A 13,277-nucleotide genomic window follows, 5' to 3' on the forward strand; every position below is an offset into this window, starting at 1 on the left:
TCGTATAAGCAACAATTAACACATTTATGCAATCTGCATCTGAGTCATCCAGTCACAAAGCAATTCAGACTGGAAGGGCCCTCTGGAGGTCACCTAGTCCACTCCCTTCTTCAAAGTTAGATCAAGTTCCAAGTCAGATTGGTTTGCTCATGCCAGTGTCCAGTTCTGAGTATCTCTCCATCTTCTGATGGAGAATACCTGGCTATCTCCATCTCCTGAATACAAAAATGTGCTTCCTTTTTTTAAAAAAAAAACAAAACCAAAACCCACTAAGAATATAAGATGCTTTTGGTGGGGATTTTTCCCCCATTTCTTTTTGTTACATATGCTGACGTAGCCTGGAGATTCAGTTGTAATCCAGCTCAGTGGTAAGAAGCATATTTGACTTTCATTAACACAGTTTATTGAAAAAATAAAGATTTAAAAGTAACTGAAACAGTATGCTCAAAATAAGCACTACATTCCTTCAAAGTCTTAGTTTCTTTTCACTTTCACAACATCCAAAACAAATGCCTTGCATTTTTCCTTGTAATTTGATTGCTATTCTAATAGCAGTTTCACCAAAAATACAGTGTGAAACTGAGGTGTATTGCTCACCCCCAAGGTAAATGACTCTCTTCTTTCATGATCAGCTCATTGCATGACGTTGGTCCCCTCCCATTTTATGTTCCTATTTAAAAATCTCATAACAACTAATTTAGACAGTGAATGCGTACTGGGAGATACAAGACTGGCACAGCAGTATGGATAAGCAACACAGTAAGTTCAACCTTTTACCTGAAGCAGTTTTTAATGTAGGAGAAAACAGAATCACTCCTTTATCATAGGGTCTATGAATCACAACAAAACGTACTGATTGCATAGGCTAATACTTGATTTACCACATGAGGTTCTAGAAAACCTTCCAAAAAAACCTAAATAGAGGGTTTTAAAAACACCACCACCACCGCTTTCCAAAATTGTCACTCAACTCAACTCCACCAATGGAGTAGCTCATGAATCTCTTAAAGATTAAAAAAATACTACTTCTCCCTGGCTCCTGGGAGGTTAGACTGAGCCCTAAAGCATGACCAACACAGACGCCAGACTCTTTATACACCAATACATTTCCAAGTGGAATGGGAGTCTGTTCTTTCAGAGACATAGGCTGCACCTCCTGTGCCCTTTAGAGCAGGAGGCAACTGCAGGGCAGGAGGCAGCCCAAAGTAATTAGCACTGTACGGAGCTGGGTGTCATTGCTTTCTAGGTAAGAGGCTGCATGAACCTATCCCAAAGCAATAGTAACACACACGAGATAGGAATGCTCCTGGAATAAACTTCACATGTTCCTCAAGGAAAGAGGTTGATACTTCTTTTTTATTGTAGGAGACAGTTTAGACTCTTCTCGTGGCTGTATAATGGTTTATACACCATTGGACTGGTGAACAGGAAGCAGTGAGTAGCTCATTCAGATCACAGACAAATATGCTATCGGCTATATTCTAAAATTCTTGAACGGGACCTATAATTTACCTTCATTAACTAATGTTTTGTCTTCCTGTGAAGTCAGTACACTTTTTGTATAATTTTACCAAATAACTCTAGAAAGTCTTACTATCAGAAAACTCATTTCTTTAACTTCATTTAAAACAGTGTTATCTGCACACACAGAAAACACAGATGTGAGAAGTCACATAATTTTATCTGTGCCTGAGGTAGTCCACAAATGCTACTAGACTCTGCTTAGATTATTTTAGATGTTTGATTTTCCTTGATTGAAAGATTTACAAAATCACATTATCCTAAGAAATTTTGAAATTCCCTTTGCACTGGCAGAACCAGCATCTGATTATCAAATTTTCTGGTGATGTGCACTCTGAGGCACTTGCAAGTTCTCTGTCAGAGCATTTATACCCAAAGGACCATGACAAACATGTCCATGGGTAATTGGCTGGCATGACCGTGCCCTAGAGAGGTAGGCACATTGATCACTAAGGCTTTCATAACCTGCTAACCTTGATGAGGTGTCTCCAGCTGAAGATCTATTCATTTTATCAATCTGTCTTCTGCTGAGTCAGTGTTTTTACTTTCGAGGCACATTTGATGTATGTGCCTGAACTCTTTAAATCTAACCTAGTGTCAGAGAACAGCCTGAGCTCTGCTCAGTTCCCATGTTCTTACCTGTACTCATGTTCTTCAGCTCTTTCTGCCTACATCCAGACAATTTGTTTCAATCTCTGAAATGCCATATGTGTGCCAATTGCTGTATCTTTACTATGAAACTATGTAATTGTTAATTTTTAAGACCAAAGCTTGTGAAGTGCAACTAAATAATGAGACAAGCTGAGACAAGCACAGGTGAGTTTACCAAAATACCGTATATATAAGAGAAGCCACAGTTTCTCTTGTGTACGCACAAGAAATTAGCTATAGCCAGACCAGCTGAACCAGAATAATGAATCTGTCTTAATTCTTGCTTAATTTAATAGGTAAAGAAAAGGTTTCAGAGATCAGATCAGTTCAGTTTAAAGTTGTAGTATAATGAGTTTCTCTCAAGTTAATGAGACCAGAAGAAATCCCCAAGAGTATTCTTGGAGATCCGATTTGCATTGAGAGGAAAACAAGATATATACTGAGCAAGCTGTACTCTAATTTGAGTTCCTGCTCTATACAGCAATATACAGAAAACTACTTTGTTTTCAGACCTTCAAGTTTTGTTCTAAGAGGTATACCTAAAGGACAATGAAATTTCTGTGAGAGGACCAGCAGTCACAAGCTTTGTAACCTCCAGAAGACTCATTTCACAAAACTGTCAAAGGACAGGAAATGGCTGCAGCTAAACCAACAATCAGCATTTATAGAACACGTTAGTCAGGGCTACCTTTAGTGTCACTTAAAATGGAGCCAAAGGCACTGATCACCACATCAGCTTTCAGACGGACAACCTGATCCTCATCTTCTTTCAGTTTCCATCATTGTCTTGTTCAGTTCGAAACAAACTCCATAGCAACAATTTTGTCCACTTCTAAGTACAACTTTGCGAGGGGAGAGGAAAGGCAGAATTCACACTTCCTTCTTCCTTTGCAAAGTTCCATCTGTAGAGTAGAAGCAAGAAAATATATAACTTGAACATTGTTGTGTTTTTATGAAAACAACATAAAACATTTTTGAGTCAAGATTGCTACCTCGTGTTCTTCTGTAGTAGAAGTCACCTGTGTGTGGTATACAGTCATCTTAATACCAACTTCAGAGCCTCCCGTGCTGTTAAATCAAGCAATTCTAGACAGCAGCACTAAGTAAATCTGCAATGCAAATATTTCTCCAATATATTTTCTTATTGTTCCCCGTTACTTTGAATATGTATAACTCCTCTGAGGGCAAAAAAGTACCTTACGGAACTATCTGTGTCTTTTAAGAGGGAGGCCTAGTATTACGTACATGACTTGATTTGTATTTACTATGATTTTAAGATGTTATTAAACACTGACTACCATGTGCAAACAACAGTTTTCTGAGTGACAATCCAGACTTACAATCTTCTGAATCTCTGCTGTGGTACAACTGCTGAAGTCAGACAGCATTTCGTCTTAGTAAAGTCTTCAGGATTTGATTGTCTATGCTTACACGACAAAAATTTTTGCAACATGTAATATCCAACCTCACATCATTCTAGCATGGCCATTACTAGCTGAAGCTACTTTTATATTTTACTTTTTTTCAGGGCCACTGCAAGGTTGGATGAGTGCAAACATTGAAAGCTTTTAGGAATTTACCCAGGCTGCCGATTCTTGATTAGTAGGAATCTGAACAGCACATGAGTCTGCCTGTGCAATGGCTTCAGTAATCTCATTGTGTCTAGAATGCCTAAATTAAGTGCAACAGAAACAGAAGTAAATTATGCATCAAGAGACTCCCTATTACTTTTTTTGCACCTCCACTTCCCTTCTGTAAGATCTCCAAGATACCTTCTTGAAACATGACCAAGCTACCATAAATCTCATGATAACGATACATTAGTTGTGCTGATATCCTCAAGTATGCAAAAATGTAAAGTACGTACCAAATAAACTATAATGGAAAACCACCACCAAAATAAGAAAATCTAACCTGAAAAACCTTCCTGTAGTACAGGTACACTGAGGAAGCAAAGTCAGTTTCAAAATGTGCAGATGTCCCGATAGATGCCAAAATGCAAAGCCAAACTAAAATTAAATTGAGCGCTGAAATCTGCGATAACTGACATGCTCAATTGCCATTGGCAGTGATTCAAAACCAAAATCACTGTAAGTAATTCTCTTACAAAGATTTTATAGGCTCCCAAGGCAACATCAGATCACTGAGATTCATTAGCCAGCCCAGAAGGTATCATTCTGGGATCTAACCATGACCTGAAGGGTCACCTACAACACTCAAATCATTGTTTGATCTCCGGGGTGCTTCCAAGATTAAAATTTTACTGTATTTTGTAATGTACAAGAAATTGTACCCCTTGCATGCAAATGCATCCCTCTGATTCACAGGAAACCGGTACAAGAGAGGAAAATTATTTATACAGAGACTATATAAAGTGAGCATCAGAACTTTATTATACATTTTATGAACATTTTTATAAACAAAACCTTTAGTAGATGTCTTTTAAGTACCTATAGCACCCTTTCAGGCCCTGTAGAAATAACAACTAATATTCCTTTTCATAAATGCTGTTATTCAATTTTACCTCTTCTGGGACGGCCCTGATATTAGTGAATCCCTTCCTGAAGACCACAAACACGCGACGAGCTCCGCAGCGTAAAGCAGATGTTGCACAGTCAAAGGCAGTGTCTCCTGCCCCAAGTACAATCGCAGTTCCATGTATTGATGGCAATGGAGAGTGACAGGCACACATCCCTGAAAGATGAAAGGAAAACCCCATTTTCAAGAAGAGAAACCATTTCTGCATGACAGCTCAAAAGGTACTTGTACTCAAAGCAGTGTAAAATTGCATCTTACAGTTTCCAACCATGGAGTGTCACTATCAAATTATTCTGCTTCACTGAAAGACAGTTTATTCCCGTTTTTAAGATATGCTCATATACATAATTTCATAGTCAGTATGTAAGCAGCTGCACCTTTCTATCTGGAAAGAATTCAAATGACAGCACGTTTGTAGGATTGTGGCTCCTGTCACGTTGAAATTAGCATTGTGAGATCTTTTTATTCAAAAAGTAAGTTTCTCTCTTATCAGATTCATTATCCTCCCAGTTAAAAAAAAACCAACACCTTTTAACAGATTATAAAGAATTATACTTGGTATTTTTTCAAAAGACAACTAGCTGTTGATAGCTTTGTATAACAGTTTTCTCAAACTCAGTTTCCTACAAGGCACTGACACTGTTCTGGCTATGAGATGGCTCTCAGAGGTTATTCTCTACGGCAGCTGAACATCAGGCAGAAAGAATTTTATGATTTCAGTGATTCCTAACTAGTCCTAGAACGGATCAGTCACAGCAGCCCACTTTGCTCTGGTAACAAGGCGGCTCCCAAGGTAAATTCACGTCCATGTACTTGCAAGGGAAATCCCTTTTGGAAGGAAAGTGGTATTCAGAATTTAATAGAGCAGGTAGAATATGTATTTTACTGTGAATAAGTCTATTATGTCTATTATTTAGAGAACTGTCATGAGCAAAAAAAAAAAAAAAGAGGATAGAGCAGGACATAGGACGTGTATATTTTATTTGAAAATTCCATGCTTCAGAGAGCAAGAGGTGGCTACAGCTACAGACAGACACTAGGAAAATAAGTAAAAGGACCATGTTAATTAAACAGACAGCACCAAAGAGCTATTTATTACTGTCAGTCAGAAAAGGTTAGTTCTTCAAAGTTTCATCCGTTTTTTTTTTAAATTGTAGATTTAATATAAAAAAAATATCATTACATTTCCTGGCAAATTGAGAGTGCTACTTTGCAGCATTTTAAAGATGGCAGATCACAGTATATAGGTCCTCATGAAGACAGGCGACTTACAGTACACAAGTGGCTACGTGTCCCATACAGAATTCTATTACGTATTTTTAGCCAAATTATTACAAGAGGGACTGTATTGCAGGATTGATTTTTCCTTTGTTGATCAGAAAATGTTTGAGCGCAGATTCTTAATGTGTTTCATTTTTAAACATCTTCTTAAAAAAACCAAAAAAACCCCAAAAACCAACACAAAAACCAAAACAAACCAAAAAAACCAACACCTTTTTCTCCCAACCCATTTGAGCTCACTTTGAGCTTAAGAAAACAAACAGAAATAAGCATTAGATCAAACAGCAGAGAGATGGGACAGATGGGACACAGAATTTCCTTTCCTAAATATTTTGCATAAAATGGGGGCAATAACTTTACTTTTATATGCAGAACAATTTGCTGCAGAAGATATATTCTTTAACACATTGTTTATGGAAAGTTTACTAAATAAGCAGGTAACCCTATTTGATGCTAAAAGAAATTTCTGAATGCTCAGAAGAAAATCAGTTTGTACATAAAAAAAAGGTATATGTGTGATTAAATGCATGGTGATATGTACAGGACCACATACAGCACTAAGTATATGCCCAGAAAAACGTACATAGAATTTCTTTTTTATCAACACATTGGGGATCTAGACGATGAGGGAACGTAGCATAGAAATCACGAGCCCCATCTCATACATCCATCTGGGGTTTTATGACTTCAACATTCAGGGCCACTGACAGCAGCTATACTCCTTGGGAGCACACACAGCCATCTCTGCACTCAAAACAAAGATGTATAAGCGTAAAACCAAGACTGGATTTGGTGCCTATGAACTGAGTGTTGTCTTATTAACTCCTGGCATACTACTGTTGTCCTGAGTCTGTAAGTTCTTCGGCAAAGGAACTAGCACTCTCTTAAATGCGTCTGTAAAACATGCAGCACATAACTCAAGATCAGGTAAAATCATTTATCAACAGTATACAAAGCAGCTGCTTATACGGGTTGGCAACACTTTCTTTAATATTAGATTTTTTTTTTTCAAGACCGTCTGCATATACTCTTCGTATGAAGAAAATTTATGCAAATGAGAGGCTTATGACATCTTTTGAATATAATTAAAAATAACAAATACCACTTGTTAGGGGTATGAATATGACCATGTGCTTAGATTTTTATATATGACTATTTGCTTTACAGTCTGTAGGACTGACTTTCCTGACCACACTCCTGAGGTTGCAACTCACCAAGAGAAAAAACCCTGCTCCAGAACCTGTTCATTGGGAGGTGCTTCATAATTGGATGTGTTGCTGTGTAACCAGCTGTCCATTTTGATATATCAATAACTGCTAATGACTTACCGAACATGATTACAACAAACACATAATATCACACACCCTGGCTTACTCGCCATTGCTACCAAAGGTAGGAAGTCTTTAGATGTGTAGAATCCTTGATCCATTCCCAGTCCGTGGAATATACTGTCTCTGTTTGGTTCTGGCAAACCTAAAATAAATATTTTAAGGTATATCAGAACTACAAGGGAAATTTTAATGACCAATATATATTTCATATTACATACACATTCTCAAAAACATCCTCAATGCAAGCACTTTTATAAACCCTCAGATGTTTCTAAGAGAACATCACAAATATGACTGTAGCTTCGTGTTTGTAGTCTGTAGCTTACATAACGGTGATCTTTTAATAGTACTGGCGCTTGAAAACAAGGTTGTTGGATAACCTATGTACTCATATAACTCAAACCAAAACAAATGCAGAGGAAAGGGTTAGAGAGAACAAGACGTACAGGGTGCAAAAGCAGGGAAGCTACTGGGGAAGACTCCTGTAAGCTTTTCTTGTATTGCTTTACCTGCATGCGCACGTAACTCTTACGGCTGTGAAATGGTTTTGTTCCCTTTGTTTTGAGGCATTTTTCAATCCAGCTAGTCTGCAGATAATACAAACGAGGCAATGACAAACAGCTTAACTAATGAGGAGAGGAGGACAAATGGCAATGCTGTAGATCTGTCTTATCTGCAAGTATTTGTATGCCATCATTTTTGCCAAAGTCCTTATTGGCTGACATTTATTTATATTTATTAATAACATACATTTATATAGAAGTCATAGGATACAGACAGGGACACACTTCACAACCAATAATACCAACAAATACCTTTCAACTAAAAGATGAGGGTGGTGAGGCACTAGACCAGGTTGTCCAGAGAGGTTGCAAATGCCCCCTCCCTGAAAATGTTCAAGGCCAACCTGGTCCAGCGGAGGGGTTGGAACTAGATGATCTTTAAGGTCCCTTCCAACCCAAACCATTCTGAAATTCTATGAAAGTAGCAAAAAGTCTCTTCCAATTATCAAAGATTATCTTGTTGCTGTGTGAACATTTGGACAGCACGAAAAAACAGCCTGACTGGCATAAGAAGTTAGAATATTTTTTTCATGCAAATGCAATGATCTATCAGGGTATTTTCAACAGGGCCTCAACTTTCATATTTACATCTAAAACCCCACAATATTATCAAAGTATGCTAATTAATAATTACATACTGAAATGGAGTAAATGTCAACAATTTTTCTTAGAAAACACACTAGAACGCAGGAGTCCTCAGAGCAAGCAGGCAGAATTGGAGCATGCAAAGCAATCTGTGCTCCCTCCCTTCTCAGGCACGGATGGTGCAGACTAATCTTTCTCCTCTCTGAGACACACAAAACCCCAGTAACACCATGCTAGTGTTAACAATAAAGTAGGACAGCACTTTGAGGAGTGCAGTTCCAAGTAGGGAAGGTTTAGGACCTTTTTATATTACTGAATCAGCAAAAAATCTGTCTCAATACAGCACAAGATCAGGACTCATTTGTAAGAAATCTTAGGATTTTTTTCATGAGTCACCTGATATGTGGGAAGTTTCTTAAAGCTTTAGATCCCTAATGAAGTTACTATAATACAACAAGAAAAAAGTATATTTTTAGCGTTAACCGTTTCAGTGAAAAAAATGAAAACATGCTCTGAGTGAATTCAAAAGGCTTACAAGTCTAAAAGCAAACAAAAAAACCTGAAATTTTTGCATTTCAAAAATCTCGTGTTATTGAGCACTTTCTTGATCTCTATTTATAAAATAATCATGACTTATTGCTGCACACTTGACTTTCAAAACACCACTGATCTATAGTTGGATATTGAGAAAAATAAGGTTGGAAAATACTAGCACATAGTGAACTTTAAGATCTCTGAATGCTGCACTTCCTGGGTAGACTGGAATATCAGCTAATGAAGAATGAATAATGGGTATCTTAAGAGGCTGGCCAAAATACTTAGTGCTATGGGAAGTACAATATGTAAAATGCATTTAAGAAATTATTTTTAAAACTGCATAGGTTTTCCTCTATGTATACATTGCAAAATCATCTATGGCAAGAAGACTACCTTGGAAAAAGCTCTCAGTGACTGCCTATAGGCAGAGGACAGACTAATACAACTATTTCTACTGAGGTATCCATAAACCAGCTCAGAGGCCTCAGTTTACTCTTGGGAGAAACTCTTGTCATTAGTGGGACGAACAGCCAGCATTAAAGATAATTTCCATTCCAACTAAAGTCTATCCCCATTCAAAAACAAGGAGAAACCCTCACAGATACTTTTTTCAACTTATTTTTGCCACTTTTATCATCTCCTAATGACAATTATTTCATCTCTAATAGCACCAGCGATTTAGCTCCCATAGGTTGAAGAAAGAGTAGAATTAAGGGAATGCTGCAATGTTCATGGTTCAGGTTCATCACTAGTTCAGTGTCACTGAAATCAAAGGAGTTGGATTAAGAATGCATTGGATTCAATAATGTTTAGCTTGACTGACATGACCAAAAAAAAAAAAAAGCCTAAGATGTAGTCACTATACATGGCATTTTCTGCTATTTATTTTACTATTTTCATTATACTGAAAACTCCATGAAAACCAATTTTGCAATATTTACATTTGAAGAAAATGCAGAGGATTTTTCTCTTATACCTATAAACACCTGGCACAGTGTCAAGCTCTTTGCTAAGCATCTGCTGGAAGTTGCACTGGGTTCTGATGTATCTCCTTTTGCTGTTTGGTACTTGGCATTATGAGGACTGCACTTTTTTTCTTTTTTTGTTAAAATACAGACATTGAGTACTTCTTAAAGCCACTAGGCTAGCTAAGAAAGAGGCAGAGGCAAACAAACAGAGAAAGAGATCAAGAACTGATAAGATACACTTTAGAGAGGCACCATTTCATAATAAACAGCCACCCCACAGAAGTACACTTTACAGACAGATCAAATATTGATAAATAGCCAACAGCCTCTCAGGAGAGAGAACATTTGACAAAAAAACAGCTGTAGAGGAAAAAATGTAGTTGCAAGCAAACAGTATTAGAGAAGAAATAAAATTTAAAAAACTCCAGTTATCTATGAAAGACACAATTTAGGTCAAAATAATGAACCAAGAGAAATACCCTTTGAAGATAAATCAGAGAGATCCTTTAGCAAAAGGGAATTCACACTCTCGTACAAGACAGCCAGGAGCCACCCAAGAAAAAATGCTTAGAAAAAATGCAAGGTCTTTCCCCTAGGTTTTAGGCTGAAGAAAATGGTAGTCCATTCTCCGCTCTCCAAATCCACCTGCAAGCTAAAAGGCTTTTCTATTTATTACTTGGTATTTCTTGCCCTGAAACAACCTTTCACTATTCTAGGTCTCCTGTCTTTAAATAACCTATACCAAAATCTAGTGATAACATGTATTTCCTTCACCAGCACTGAAGAACAACACTTCTGAAGGGCAACCAAGAGGAGGCAGCCTAGAAAGACAATTCCCCTGGTGGTGTTCGGATGGACTCTGCACACCCGTACACAAGCAGAGGGCCATGCCCAGCTGCCCGCCTTCGGCGGCCAAAGCCCTGGACTTCCTGAAGCCTCAGTCCCTTTACCTGCCGATGCCAGGGAACAAGCTTCTGAAGCAACTGATACCCAAACCACACAATGAAGTCTCATGGGCTGTGGAAAACGGCATTTACTAAGAATAGAGAAAGTAGAAACATCGTTAAAATAACAGCTTGCATGACAGATCTGGTTCAGCTTTGCAAAAACTAATCTAGACAGTCCCAATCTGGGTCAGGTACAGCGTAGAAAGCAATTCATCTCTACTCCTGACCCTCTGGTTTGCTAAGCCCTGCCTTTCACCTCCAGATCTCAGTTATCTCTCAGTGAGGATCACTCTCTTTCAGTACAGAGCCGCCTTTTCTTCATTTGATCCCCACAACCCCTTCTCCAGTGGGCTATACCTCAGCATCAGTGTCTTTCCCATGTCTGACATATCATGTTCTTTCCAAAGTCATTAGACACTATAATAGTGGCTTTGGAAAACACAGACTTTAGCCTCCCATTCTTATATCCTTTATATATACATGTAAATATATACATGCATATATATATATATAAAAAAAAGAAAAAACATCATCTGCTTCCTATCAAGATCTTGTACTCTCTGTTCTCACAATATTGATGCACGTTAATTTTCTTTACTGGTGGTGGTAAGTCCATCGTCTCCATTTAAAGAGATAGAATTTAGATCTCTCTCACAATCCCCTACTCCAAATGAAATATGAATCGCTAAACGATTAGAGTCAATTTGTCAGATATACAAGGCAATATACAAGAGTGATGCATACACAATGTAAGGGATTGGCATGCAGAGCAATGCAGCTAGTCCAGTTGGTTGCTGCACCAAATAAATCAAGGCAAGTCAACACATCCATCAGCTAAGTCTGAAAAGGAAGTAAGTACTGCTGCGATTACTGTAACTATTAGCCTGGTCTGGAAAGGAAAACTAAAGGGGGAGCAGAGGCACAGCATGTGTCTCTCCCATTTTGATCAAATCTCCTCTCCCCAGAAACAGGAATGCCTTTTGAACCTGACCTCATTGTTTGGATTACTTAAATCTGACATGTTTGGGCAGATTTGCAGTTTCAAATGAACTTCTCAGCCAGTCTTAATAACTGACATACAAAATAAGCTCTCTTCTTTGGTAAGGGTCAAATGTAGTTTTCACCGGCAGCTGACTGAAAACAAATCTCCAGACAAAAAAAAAAATTGAGCTGAAGTTGAAGTGTAAATATACAGTAGCCTACAGGGACACAACTCACTGAAGCATTGTGAGGTTTTCTGGTTTTCCTCACATCAAATACTGAAAAGTTTGGTTCGCTTAATTTTTAATTGTGATAACACCACATTCTGGAAAAACTTAAGCTGGACCAGGTAAACAAATGAAGAGCTAGGATCTTTTCAAGCAATGTTCCCTCTCTTTGTATTCTTCGCTGTTGCTATCCTGACAGAAGAGTTTTCAAGATGAGAACTGGCTGAATTGGTTTTACCAATCCCTTACTTTCAGGTAAAAAGGTAAATGCAGGCTGGTGAATGCAATCTGTGTTTGAATATACCAAGAACTATTCTTTTAAAAGCCAAGAGACTCTATTTTGACTTGTTTTTATAATGAATCTTTCAACTTTGTTTCAAAATGACATTACATTTATAAATTTATCCAAATTGAATTCAAAAGAAAACAAAGAAAATCGGATTCGCTGGCTATGCACATCCCTTTTTCTACCTTTTAAAACTAGGAAACCAAAACAATATCAAACCCCATTCATCAATTTATGGGACTTGTTTTTTTTAAAATGTTATCATGTCATAAAAATATGGAGCGTTAGGTAGAAATGTAGCAGGTAGGGAAGTCTGTCCACGTTTTGCCATATCTATGAAAACCAGCTTGTGTTTTCAGAGTTAAAGAAGTTTTGAAAAATCAGATTTACAGGGAAAACTCTTGTTCTGCCCTTCCCAGTCTCCATGACAGGGATCTGCCAAGGAAGGAAGCCCAAGAGATCCTAGGACCAGGTGGAAAGCCTTGAACTGTCAGAACCTACTGAGAATGAGAAGAAAAATGTGTGACTCTCGTAAGAAACTGGATGTGGGCAGACGAAACATATACCAGAGCTGTGTATCTGCTCTGGTGGCAATGCAAGTCTCCTAAAACAATACCCGAGAGGCTACGCTCAGACAAGCTGAGACCCAGCCCGCTAATCAGCCTCAGACAGAAAGGCGAACGCGGCCAGTCACGAGGCAGCGCGGGTTCTGCACCAGCTATACCTCCCCTTTGGCCAGCATCAGGAATAGGAATAACAAGTTGTGCCCGCTCATGGGCCCTGGGCAAAGGAGCCACTGAAGGCTGATGGAAAGAGACTGATACAATTTTAGAAAGGAACTTACAGGTCTGATAAGTTATT

The 13,277-nt window shown here is 38.2% G+C and overlaps 1 protein-coding gene across 1 annotated transcript in view; it reads right to left on the reverse strand.

Moving 5' to 3' along the window:
* DPYD (dihydropyrimidine dehydrogenase) overlaps positions 1–13,277 on the reverse strand; it is a 361,699-nt gene that overhangs the window by 184,567 nt on the left and 163,855 nt on the right. Inside the window, 5 exon segments of the mRNA XM_075759993.1 lie at positions 2,861–2,996; positions 2,998–3,038; positions 3,041–3,074; positions 4,697–4,866; positions 7,354–7,464. Of these exon segments, the coding sequence (XP_075616108.1) occupies positions 2,861–2,996; positions 2,998–3,038; positions 3,041–3,074; positions 4,697–4,866; positions 7,354–7,464 (492 nt within the window).

The sequence above is a fragment of the Balearica regulorum genome, chromosome 8 (assembly GCF_011004875.1).
Source record: "Balearica regulorum gibbericeps isolate bBalReg1 chromosome 8, bBalReg1.pri, whole genome shotgun sequence".
Taxonomy (NCBI): Eukaryota; Metazoa; Chordata; class Aves; order Gruiformes; family Gruidae; genus Balearica; species Balearica regulorum.